This window comes from Elgaria multicarinata, chromosome 9 (genome assembly GCF_023053635.1).
Source record: "Elgaria multicarinata webbii isolate HBS135686 ecotype San Diego chromosome 9, rElgMul1.1.pri, whole genome shotgun sequence".
Classification (NCBI taxonomy): Eukaryota; Metazoa; Chordata; class Lepidosauria; order Squamata; family Anguidae; genus Elgaria; species Elgaria multicarinata.
Genome location: NC_086179.1, coordinates 41,156,089 through 41,168,698, shown reverse-complemented (window position 1 = coordinate 41,168,698; position 12,610 = coordinate 41,156,089). Strand labels below are relative to the sequence as shown.

General features: G+C 38.2%; 1 protein-coding gene across 4 annotated transcripts in view; it reads left to right on the top strand.

Annotated features, from left to right (window-relative positions):
* Positions 1-12,610, top strand: part of ANO4 (anoctamin 4) — a 110,177-nt gene that overhangs the window by 53,876 nt on the left and 43,691 nt on the right. For 3 of the 4 annotated variants that reach the window (XM_063133727.1, XM_063133726.1, XM_063133725.1), the window contains 5 exons: positions 3,066-3,110; positions 7,432-7,563; positions 10,409-10,515; positions 10,892-10,947; positions 12,087-12,208. In XM_063133727.1, coding sequence (XP_062989797.1) covers positions 3,066-3,110; positions 7,432-7,563; positions 10,409-10,515; positions 10,892-10,947; positions 12,087-12,208 — 462 coding nt within the window. Of the gene's footprint in view, positions 1-3,003; positions 3,111-7,431; positions 7,564-10,408; positions 10,516-10,891; positions 10,948-12,086; positions 12,209-12,610 lie in introns of all 4 variants that reach the window. The other variant, XM_063133729.1, reaches the window with a different exon arrangement.

The following is a 12,610-nucleotide window of genomic DNA, read 5'->3' as shown; positions in this document are numbered from 1 at the left end:
CAGATTTATTTATTTATTTATTTATTTATTTATTATATTTATATACCGCCTCATAGCCGAAGCTCTCTGGGCGGTTTACAAAAGTCTTACCTTTGGTTAAAGCCCTATGACTATTTCATCTCATTTTCACAATAATATTTGAAATTTATTCATTTGAGCTGCTTGAGATGAAATTGCAGTATTCACCTCCTTTTTTAAAAAAATATTTTATAGTCATGTATTCTTAAAATGTCAGTGGTCAAAGCGACCCACTAATTAATTCATTTTCTTATTTTATTTATTTCATTTCTATACCGCCCAATAGCCAAAGCTCTCTGGGTTGTTCACAAAGATTAAAACCATAAAATACAGTGTAAAATATAAAATATGGAAGCTTAAAACCACAATATAAAACTACAACATAAAAGTACAACCAGAATAAAATTGAGCAGCAATGCAGAGATTTAAAATACAGATGTAAAACATCAGAGACTAGGATAATAAAATGATAAAATACTGAGAAAATAAAAAGGTCTTCACCTGGCACCAAAGGACTACAACATAGGTGCCAGGTGAACCTCTCTAGGGAGCTCATTCCACAATCAGGGTGCCACTGCAGAAAAGGCCCTTCTTAAAAATTAAAATATATAGTTACGTAAATTATTCCAAAGGATGGATTTTAACCCAGTGTGCAAATATATATATTACTTTTTACCCTTAGGTGAAAAAAATAAATGTTTTTTTAATGTGGTGATATGTAAGCCTTAACTCCTTCTAATCTATTATCCAGGTGTTTTTGCAATAATTTTAAATTTATTCTAATGTTGTACAATAAGTGCTGTGTGAACCCTTCATATCCAAGAACAGATAGATCAATGCAAAGATGGTATACATAGACATTATTTTTATTTAACATCCAGATGATAACAATATCAAAGAAGCAACAGGAAAGAGAAGTTTTGTTAACACAATCCATAGGAGACATTTGGTCTGATCTTATGAAGGAAGGAAATAAAAACTTAGTATGGGAAGCAATTAGTGCTGTAATAGCGCCATTATTTAATGTATAAGTACATTATACATTCAGCCTTTGAGCAGCTCTACATGTTTCCAAATTGGGGAGTGGACAGAAATGCAAGTTGCTCATCTTCTCTTCCCTTCTTTATAATGTCTGGAGCAACCGGTGCCTGGCCGCAACAAGGGACTGGATGAGGGCTAATAAACTGAAACTCAATCCAGACAAGACTGAGATGCTGCTGGTGGGTGGTTCTTCTGATCGGATGGGGGTTCAACCGGTTCTGGATGGGGTTGCACTCCCCCTGAATGAGCAGGTTCATAGCTTGGGGGTTCTCCTAGAACCATCTCTGTCACTTGAGGTTCAGGTGGCCTCAGTGGCACAGAGTGCTTTCTACCAGCTCCAGTTGGTGGCCCAGCTACGCCCCCTATCTGGACAGGGATAACCTAGCTTCAGTTGTCCATACTCTGGTAACCTCCAAATTAGATTACTGCAATGCCCTCTACATGGGGCAGCCTTTGAAGGCGGTTCGGAAGCTGCAGGTTGTGCAGAATGCGGCGGCCAGATTGATAGCTGGAACAGGGAGGTTTGAGCATATAAGACCGATTCTGGCCTGCTTGCATTGGCTGCCTATACGTTTCCGAGCCCAATTCAAGGTGCTGATTTTAACCTATAAAGCCCTACATGGCTTGGGACCGCAATACCTGACGAAACGCCTCTCCCGACATGAACCTACCCATACACTGCGCTCAACATCTAAGGTCCTCCTCCGAGTGCCTACTCCAAGGGAAGCTCGGAGGATGGCAACAAGGGAGAGGGCCTTTTCGGTGATGGCCCCCCGACTGTGGAATGATCTCCCTGATGAGGCTCACCTGGCACCAACACTGTTATCTTTCAGGCGCCAGATCAAGACCTTTCTCTTCTCCCAGGCATTTAACAGCATTTAACAATGCTAAGTTTGTTTTCTAACGGCCCCCAGAACTGTTGTTTTTTAAATGGATACTGTTGTTTTTATACTGTTGTTTTTATGTGTCTGATGGTTTTTAAATTTTGTATAATTTTAATGTTTACTGTTTTAACTTTTGTGAACTGCCCAGAGAGCTACGGCTGTGGGGCGGTACATAAATGTAACAAATAAATAAATAATAAATCTCTCCCCGTGATAAAAAGTACAAATGGCATCTATATTTGGAACTTTTGTGTCTCACCACAATAATGGCCAATGTTTCTCTGAGAATTTTTTATATAACCAGGTTCAGATTCACCTCAGACCTCTTCAACACAAAAATACACAGAATTTACTAATCAGCACCTGTGACCTTGTCTCACACAAGTCAGGGTAAAAAGCAGGAAAGAGCCATTTTTAAATTAAATATGCATTCTAGCTGATATAGTTTTCTCTCACATTACAGATACAAGAAATGCAACAAAACAAAACAAAAACTAATTTACATTTCATCTGTCTAATATGCTAACGTATTACTAATATATTACTAATATAAATAAGGGGAAAGCATCTACCAATAAATGTTGCTGCATGAATATCACCTCTTAGAGAAGAACTGCATCACTAACACCAGCACCACCTGTATGTGTACTGCATGTATTCTAGTGGCAATTACCCAGTGCCAGGCATTGTCTAAACCCAGTATGAACTATTTTTAATGTTCCCCTGTTTGAAACACATTCTATTTATCCAATATGCTATTTAACAGTTCAATTATTGCTGTAAAAGCACAACACTCAACTTGTTTATATATTTGCATTTGCCTTCCAAAAAGCTGACATCAGTTTCCAGGATCCTTTGAAAGAAAAATGCCTCCTGGTCCCTCTTTCCCAGGCATGACATAAATGGAAGAAACAAGAGCAATGAGAGCAAATATATGTTTCCACAATTTCCCTGAACCTAACACTATTGTGTGATGGTTCTGTCTGTTAATCTCTCTTTTTAGTTTCTTCCTCCACCTCTTACAGGCTTCTATCTTCAATCTCCTTTCCTTCCTTGCTAGTTCATACTGTAACTGACGATGGGTTTTCTTCTCGACTGGCTTCATTTTTGCTGTTCTTCCAGGAGAAAAATCTATTACCTGCACCGCCGGTACAAGTTCCTGAACAGGTTAGTGATGTTAATAAGCAGAAATGTTCAACCAGGGAATAAAATCTGAACGAACACTGCTGTTTCCATATATATAGCAATGATAGTGAGAACATTTTACCAATAGATTGTTGGCTTTATTGCAGTTTCTTACATATTTGCATATTCTAACATTTATATTTCATTTGGCTAGTTTAAAAGGCTAAAATAGTCACTCAGTTACCATAAACCCTTAGAGGCAAATTGGATGTTACACCCTCCATGAAATTAGCAATTTAATTTTTTTAAGACTAAATGGCAGATTTGGGACCACAATTCAGACCTGAACTCTGTGGAAGAGGAATCTTTAACCCTTTGTTCTCAGCTGTGGTCGCACACCAGGTTGGATTCCCCACACCCCCTCTTTGCCTTGGGAGGAAAGCTCCCTTTGACACCATTGTGAATGTATCTTGCATCTGGCACTTTTCTCTGTGATTACAAACAGAAGGCACTGACAGAAAAAAAAGCAGGAGGAACCTTTGAAACCAACTAAAGACAGATTGAATACCTCAAAACTAGATGCAAGAGAGCTTGGCAATGAGGAGCTTTTGAAAGATCCATTGACCTCACAGCAAATATTTTCTAGAGAGCTGTGGGATGTTTTATAATGATAGAATAAAAGTTTTGAAAGTAAATTATTGTAGTTTTGTTTCTTGGTGTTCAATAAATAATCATCTAAACTTGATAAATTCATATATATATATATATATATATATATATATATATATATATCTCCATCCTTGTGCAGATCATAATTTAATAGTTGGTGGCAATGTTTTTATATTTATTTATCAATTTTGGATATATTCTATTTCAGACTGGATTACCATTAAAGGGGGAGGGTTGGGAAATGGTTTAGCTAAGATGAGAGCTTAGAGGGTTTTAACACTGTGTGAGTTAACCATATTTTAATGTAGGGGAGGGAAGTTGTTGATGTTACTATAATTAAAAAAGGAGTTAACACATATACCAAAATCCAAAGAACTGTGCAACTAGTTCTGAACACCCCAAGAGGAATTTTGGCTTTCGTTTCCCAAACAGCTTATCCTTGTGCCACATAGCAAACCACTTCTGAAACTGTGGAGACTTTCAAAGGTAGATTGTTACATAGCAGGGGAGGCTCCTGCCCAAAATAAAAAACAAACAAACCTGAGTGGGGGCATCTACTTTTTTAATCCCACCCATGGCTTTTCTGTTCTTTAATTAACAGTGATTTAAATAGCTAGTTTGGTTTGGCTGACACATTATTTGAAGCATATAAGTGGCTTCCCATTTTAATCAGGTTAGAATAATACAAATCAAAGCATTTGGCTTGTCATTAGACAAAAAGTGCATCGAAAGTGTTTGCCTTTTCACCTTTCCTTGGGTTTCTTTTCTCATCATAATACGTAATTTAGTAGTTCCTCCACTGAGTCATTATCATTATTACTGAGTTGATCTGCTAAAAACATGTCACTAAAGATGTGCAAGTGTATTTTCAGTAAATAATTCATTTATGTGAATTAGCTTGTATGAGTACAGGAATGATGCATAATTCCCTCATGTACCTGCTTTCCTTTAAATTATTGAGTGAGTATTTTAGCTGAATGTGCTTCAGCACATGAACATTGCTTTGTAGTACATGGTAGCCTATAACTATATATTGCCACCAAAAATAGTATCTACGTGTCAAGTTCTCTTCCTCTACCCTACAGAGTATAGAAGCACTCAGCCCAAAGTGTGATGTTATCAAGCTGAATCCCTTCTCCACATCACAGACTGCCATCGGCAAAGTTGACACATTGCAGAGTTATGAAAGAGTGTAGAAGAATTATACACAAGGATGCTGTTTTCGGTGGCATCCCCATTTCATGTAGTCAATTTCAGAGCAGTTTGTTAAGAAAGTTAACGGGTATTTTTAAGCTCCTTCTTCCCAGAGCAGTAGGAGGTTTATGTGGCCTACAGCTTTGCTGTGGATTGTTATCCTATGAATCTTTGCAACAGTGATCAATTTATGAAAACAAATAACCACATGTAGGGTCTGTGTAGATGTCGTCTTTGCTCAGGGTGGCTCCGAATCTACCCCTCTCGGTTATATGACACAGCAGTACATTCGAAGCCACCCAGGACAAAGAGGAGAAGTAGTGCAGCTACTTCTCCAGACAGAGCAGGGTCAGCCCGGCTCTTCTGCTGGTCTGTCCTCGCTCAGAGCCACTCCAGGGGCATTCCCGGGTGGAAGGCAACGCCCTATTGGTTGTCAAAAGCCAGGGGAGGGGGTGGGCCCAGTGAGGCTAATGGCTGCTGTAAAGCCAGCATTGCCTCCCCTCGTAAAGACAACTTGCTGCCACCGTGCACCAGTGATAGCGTGGGGTTTGGTGGTGGAGTGGCACCAACCCAGCGCTGTGAAGATAGCCTCCTAGTCAGGAACAGTTGTTGGTAGGCCAAAAATGATGTTATTGGTTAAAAAACATCATGGAACAATTTTTCTTCTGCCTCCCACTCTCTTATATCACAGCAATTTACTTCCTAACGCTGTTTCCTGAAGAGATCTTAATGGCACAAGAGAACCATGGTTATGGTAACTATATGTCCTAAGGTAGTTGTGCAGTCCCATTCCTGGCTAAACTAGACAATACACAGGAGATAACTTAACAATCTTCTGATGGTTAGTTTGTTTCAGTTGAAAAGCAGGCTCATATGTCATGATTGGGAAGACCAATGAGGAGAGGTGCCACATAACTCCCTTCCTGCTGTTTCTGTGGGTCCCATATCCCTTGCTCTACAGCAGGGATGGGGGAACATGAAGCCCTCTGGATGTTATTAGAGTGCAATTCCCATCATCCCTCAGCATTGGTTGTGCTGGCTAGGAAGTTGCAGTCTAACAACCCCTGGAAGGCCGTACGTTCCCCACCCACCGCCCTATAGGAAGGAAAGCAGTCCCTTTGAAGCAAACAAAAAGATCAATCTAGCATCCTCCAACAGCTGCTTTTCATTTTTTAAAAATTGGGAGACTATTCACATGTCTTCTCTGTAGTCTGGCCAGAAGCACAGGGTGCAGACACAGCTGGCTGTGCATCAGAAACCTTCCATGTGGATTCAATGTCTTTGAGTTTGTATTGCCATTATGCTGACCATTTTTCACTTGTTTGTTTTCACCTGTTGAATGGGGATGATTAAATCTAAGAACTGGCATTGCTTTAAGCTCTCAAGCCATATGATTTGTCTTGTGAGAGTTCATAAATGTTGCCACATACTAAGACAAACTGACACTTCAGCCTCTTAAAACAGCACCCTCTGTGATTCATGAGTGGGTGGCAAATGGAAGCAAAATTATTTATTTCCAGAGCTTCCTATTATAGCTTCTGAAGTCCTCATGTTTAAATGTCCTTTGTGTAGTTTATCAATTAAGGTGCACATTTAAAATAAACTAGCTAAAAGCTCCAAGAAATGAAATTGCCAAGAGCTTATTTGGACTTTATTGAGATGTGGTGCTTCTGTTCTGTCGGGAAAGAAATTAGAGGAAATACCATTTCAGTATTACTTTTAACAATGAGTCCACCTCCTAATATTTTGGGTGCAATCCACAAATCATTTTAGACAATGTATCTGGAATTAAGTCTCTCCATCCCTAAATTCCCCATTTCACTTCCCAAGGGTCACTTCCCTGTCACATCCTCCAAAGTCCTGACCATCAATAAGAACTTCTGGTTTGGGTTTTGTGGTGCACTAAAGGGAAGGAAAACCCCACACAGAAGTCCCTGCTTTTTTGAATAGTCAGCCCAGTAGACAAGAGGAACGCTTATTTCCTTTTCCTTCCTTCTCAGAGCAAATAAGTAGTTGTGCTGCTTTAGAGATTGGTCCAAGGAATCTTTCTCTGCTGTCTTTAATGATCCAAGCAGGATTTCACTAGTTTTGACAGCAATATTATAGATCAGATAATCAAACTAATTGGTTCTGCTGAACTTCACACAAGTGGTAGTATCCAATGTTTGTCCTATGTAGAGTAGACCCATCCTATTGAAAAGAATGAGACTTAAATTAGTCACATGAACATACATCCAATTCATTTCAATGGGTTTACTCTACATAGGACTAACATTGGATTCTATCCAAGTGTATTCTGGAAAGTAGTGGCAAGATGGCTATAATTCCCATTCCTTTCATGAAAAGCCCTTCTCCGGAAATTTTCCTTTGTGGAAAGTCCTTGAATTTAACTTCTCCAGTAACTTGCATTGTCCATGAGAGCATGTTTGGATGTACATGCCTCAGTTTAAGTAACTGCTAACTTTATGCATCATTTGGTCTTGCCTTTCATGTGCTGCAGGATTGAGAAACAATTAAGCAGGTTTCGAGGATGGTTACCTAGGAAGCCAATGAGGCTGGACAAGGAAAGACTGCCAGACCTGGAGGAGAACGACTGCTACACTGCCCCATTCAGTCAGCAAAGGATTCATCAGTGAGTGTTATTATAAGCAAGACCAATTTTGAGATGAGCAAACACTGTTTTCAGTTCATATTCAAGGTAGAGCCTAGCCAGCATATCATTAGGAATGGACCCCTACTGCACTGCTAGAAATTTTGCTCAAATATTGCCTTTTGAGCCCTCTCCATCATATTTTCAAGACATTTACACATTGCCAGATAAAAAAGGGGTCTTGAAGACACTGATATTTGCCATCACTTTTTGGCATAAAATATTCAAAGCCATGTACAAACATAACTATAACAATTACAAAAGCAATTAGAAAATCAAATGACTAATAAAAGTCTGTTTATTCACATGGAACCTGTTAGCTGGATTGGAGTTTGTGTCTTGTTCTGTTTAATGTAGAGCATCTAGATTTGTAGGTGCCCTAGAAATGATAACATACTTTACTAAATTAAATAAGATACATTTTAAAATAGGGTGCATTATAATGCATGCTTGTCAGTTTTCAGATAATAGGTTCCACCTGGAATGCAGATAATAAAAATAACCTTTTACTTTTACTTTTTAACCCCTCACTGTGACGCATTAATAATGCTCATTATTCAAAGAGCTCATTATTCAATTTTTCTACAGACATTTGAAGGAGTAGTTAACCAGAAAATCAAAAGTGGAAAAGAGAAATGAATATTTGAACTAATTAAGGCATACAAAAATACTTGCATGTCATGATGAAAGCAAAAGTAACTGTAATGCTACATTATGTTTTGAATTACCTTATCCTTGGAAGTCTCAGGGGTAAATACATTAGGAATCATCATCATCTTTAAAAAAGAAGACAAAAGAGCAATCTAGGCAATTAGCTCATCACTTAGGTCCATTTATTAGCATAGCATGCTTTGATTCCCTGTTGGGATTTGTAGTAGGTCTGTTTCATAACACATTTTGATCCTTCCATGAGAACGATGACGGACAAGATTTCTGTACAAATAGTGATAAATTGGAATGATGTTTGCATGGGCTTCGGATCTGTTTGTTGGGGTTTTTTTTTATTGGGGGGTGTGTGTGTGTGTGTTGTAATTGTCTAACACAGTCTGTTCTAATAACTCACCCCTTAGTGTTCTCAGGGAAGTGAAGGTAAAATGGCCAGAATCTACCTTTGTGTATCTACAGACTTTCCAGTAAATCAAACAGTTGTTGCATAGACTTTTATTAAAGGATAACATTAGATTTGGGCCAAAACTGAAGTTTGCAATGTGGAATGTTTCCAATCCAAATATATCAAAAGAAATTAATTGGCTGGCGTGTTTCCAGCTGCAGTCATGTTAGGCTATTTTTTAGATGACAGTTTGGTTTATTGCCTTTATTCTGCCTTGTTAAGCCATTACAAGAGCATTTTGAAATTTCCAAGTTATCAGTTTCCCTCATCTCTTAGGATAGCACACTGTAACAATTTCTGCTGCTTGGCATGGTCAGAAATGGAATAGTCCTGCATAATTGATTGTGTTGAACCAAACATTTGAGATGTCTCTCTGGCATTCAGAAAGATGAGGTTGTACGCTAAGCCCCAGACCTTTCTTAGGAGTTTAAGGTCATTATGTTCCTCTGTCTGAGTAGGTAATCACAAGTGTGCAGCCCAATCCTATGCATCTTTATTTTGGAGTAGATCCCACAGAGTTAAATGTCCTTAGACTTTCATAGGGGGAGCATAGTTTGTTGATAGAGCTCATACAGAAGGTTTATTTATTTCACTTATATACCGCTCCCATAGCCAGGGCTCTTTGGGCAGTTTACAGAAATTCTAAAATTGAGATAAAAACAAGTATACAAAATTTAAAATTCTAAAACACAGAACATACACACATAAAGCATTAAAAACCGTTAAAAACTAAACATGTGGGTGATTAAGATGTGCCGCCATATGCCTGGGCAGTCTCTGACATCTTTAGCTAAACAATAACAGATGATGGGACTGATCTTTCTGCCAGAGCTGCTGTGAGCAGAATAAACAATACTAAATTACACACACAAATTGTCTCAGCTAGCTTTTAGCTGCAGATTTAGACAGGGAAAAGTAACCTGTTCTGTTCAATCTGCCAACTTGTGAAGTCCAACTGAAGTTGATTTAGTTCCATTGAAGTTGTGCCTCCCATGAGCTGTCATTAGCGTTCTTAAAAATGCTTTCAGACAACACAATGGTCAATGGTGGGGTAATAATCAATTCGACAGTTGTTTACCTAGGGGGTACTCCCCACACAACGTGATAATAATCAATCATGGTGTGGATTAGGAGGAGTGTTGTGTTGACTATTAGTCCATCTCGAGTTGACTCACTCATTCCCCACCCTCTCTTCCCCCTCAGTCCTCCCACTAATATCACATCAGCCATTGTTTCTGAAAATCTATACTGCTGGCTGGACTAGAGCAGCAGCCACTCCTTTGACCACTCTTGCCTTGTGACTCTGGGGCTGATGAAATAACCAATGGTGACCAAAGAAATAACCAACGGTACCCTCCACACAACACAATCAATAACTTTGGTTCAAATACCCAACTCTGCACGGCATTGGTTATTTGTGTTGGTTATTTTGGCCAATTAACCAACCATTGCTTAAAAAACTCCTTCCACACAACATGCTAGCCCATGGTGGGTTAAATAATCAGCTGTCAACTATTTAAACCAACTTTGTTTATTGTGTTCTCTGAACCTAGTCAGTGTCTTTCAAATACCTCTGAGCAGGAATTTCATATTGTATTTCAGTTATTAGCATTTTCTAGCATTCTGCTAGTGATTTGTCGGAGATGTCAGTGATGCTTTTTTGTATTGTCATGAACATATAACTATCTTTCTTGCTTGTGATGTTTTCAAAAATAGCTTCATCATCCACAACAAAGACACATTCTTCAACAACGCTACTAGAAGTAGAATCGTTCATCATATTTTACAGAGAGTGAAATATGAAGAAGGAAAAAATAAAATTGGTAAGTATGAGACATTAGCAGATTTGACTATAGTTTAGCCTTTCCAGTATGTAGAATGTTAGTCTTAAGTGATGTCATGGCACCCATATGATAACATTACTACCTACTGAGATGTACCAGGCTTTGGTGTCTATAAGTTCATTACTATTCTTCAAATATAGACCAGTTTACAATAAACTCTGAGAAATATTTATGTACAATAGATGTTTCTAGATTTTATTCTTTCTCTTTGCTTATGTTATTCTGCAACAATATCACACCTTTAAAACCTGTTTTAAAGAGTTTCCTGTTCCCCTTCCAACATGAAACCTTATTATATTATAGTCATTCCAGATCTGCCTATAGGATATTCAATTTTTTGTTTGCTTGTTAACAGGTCTGAATCGATTGCTTACTAATGGCTCCTATGAAGCTGCATTTCCTCTTCATGAGGTATTTTTTCCATTTAATTTTTCTTAACAGGACCAATTTCTTCCCAAACTACTTTTATCACCACTGTCATCAATGCATTAATCCTGATTTTCATTGATTTAGGGGGAGAGCCAAGTTCATTCTTCTAGGGACAAATGAGACCCATGAGACAAATCCTAGCTCCTTTTCTAGAAATACTTGCCTTTGAAACTCTGCGCTTTTTTCCACATCATCAATCTATTGTACAATAAATACAGATAAAATCCCAAGGATTTAAAGATTTCAAAGAATAGTTCATATGCATGAAAATGTTTCTGAAAATGATACTCACTGCGCAGGCCATTTGTGGCTTTAAGGTAAAAAATGGTGTCTAGTAGAATCAGATCTGGATGACACTAATAAGTTGGTGAAAATTCAGGAGTATCAGTATTACAATGTGCTCTTGCTTGCTTGCTTCCATAAGAAAGCAAAGTGTTGCATTCTGTATCAGATGAAGCTTCAACATGTTTTCAAGAGCAGTTGCACATAAAGCATGTTTCAGTAATCAAGCCACGAAGTTACCTGGGCATTTCCCCAACTCTCAGACCTGCCATATTTTGTTGCTAGGGTTGTGTGCATGTTTGCACGTCCAAAACAGCTGTTCCACATGCATGCAGGTCTGAATGCTCATCCCATGTGATTTCTGGATCAAGATACATGTCTTAAGATGTGCGCAGTCATGTAAGAAAAGTCACACATCTAACTCACATATCTGAAAGCAAAGATGCCTACTTTTCTGGACTGACCTGAAAGATGAATGCCTTTGCTATGAAACATGTAGTGCAACCACTCCTTTATAATGTTTGCATTTACCTAAACACAGAGATCTTTTGCTGAAAATCAAGGGGGGAGACTTTTATTCTCAAATGTAAAAGAAACTACAAAAACTAAGTTTGTCTCCTGTGAACACACTTTAAAAGTCTTTCAAAAGTTTCTGGGAGGTTGTAGACCCCAGGTGAAGAATCCTAATCTGAGCAATAGCAATAAAAAATGTTAAAAATAATAATATTAAATCTATCTACTTTTCTTACATTGGTTGCATATTATCAAAATTATCATTGAGAATGTTTTTGGCAATGGATATTTCTTAACTTATTTCTCCTCAACTACATTTATTTTAGGGTAGTTACAGAAGTAAAAAATCCATAAGAACCCATGGGGCTGAAAACCACAGGCATCTACTTTATGAGTGCTGGGCTTCGTGGGGAGCTTGGTATAAATACCAGCCTTTGGATCTTGTACGGTAAAACCTTTTAAAAACCAGTTCTTAAATTCATACTATTTGGTGTGTATGAATACATAAAATCAACTCATGAAGTGGAAGGGAAATATTATCTACATTACTTCAGAATCCTAAAGACTGTTGTTATTATTATTTTTCACTGAAGGTGGCTGTTCCACAGCAATTTTATGGCGCATACCTACATGCATCTCAGTTGTGTGAATGGTTCCATGTCTGTCCAGATCACATGCTGATCTGGGTTCGGAAGGCCTGAGGGCATCCAAATATGTATGGCCTTGCAGTGTTATCATATCTTGTGCATTTCATAATATCAGTGTACATGTGGATGTCTATCAGAAAGTGTGGTACCTCCAGAAAATTTTAAACTATTTCTATAGTTATAACAAACTAGATTTCTGGCAC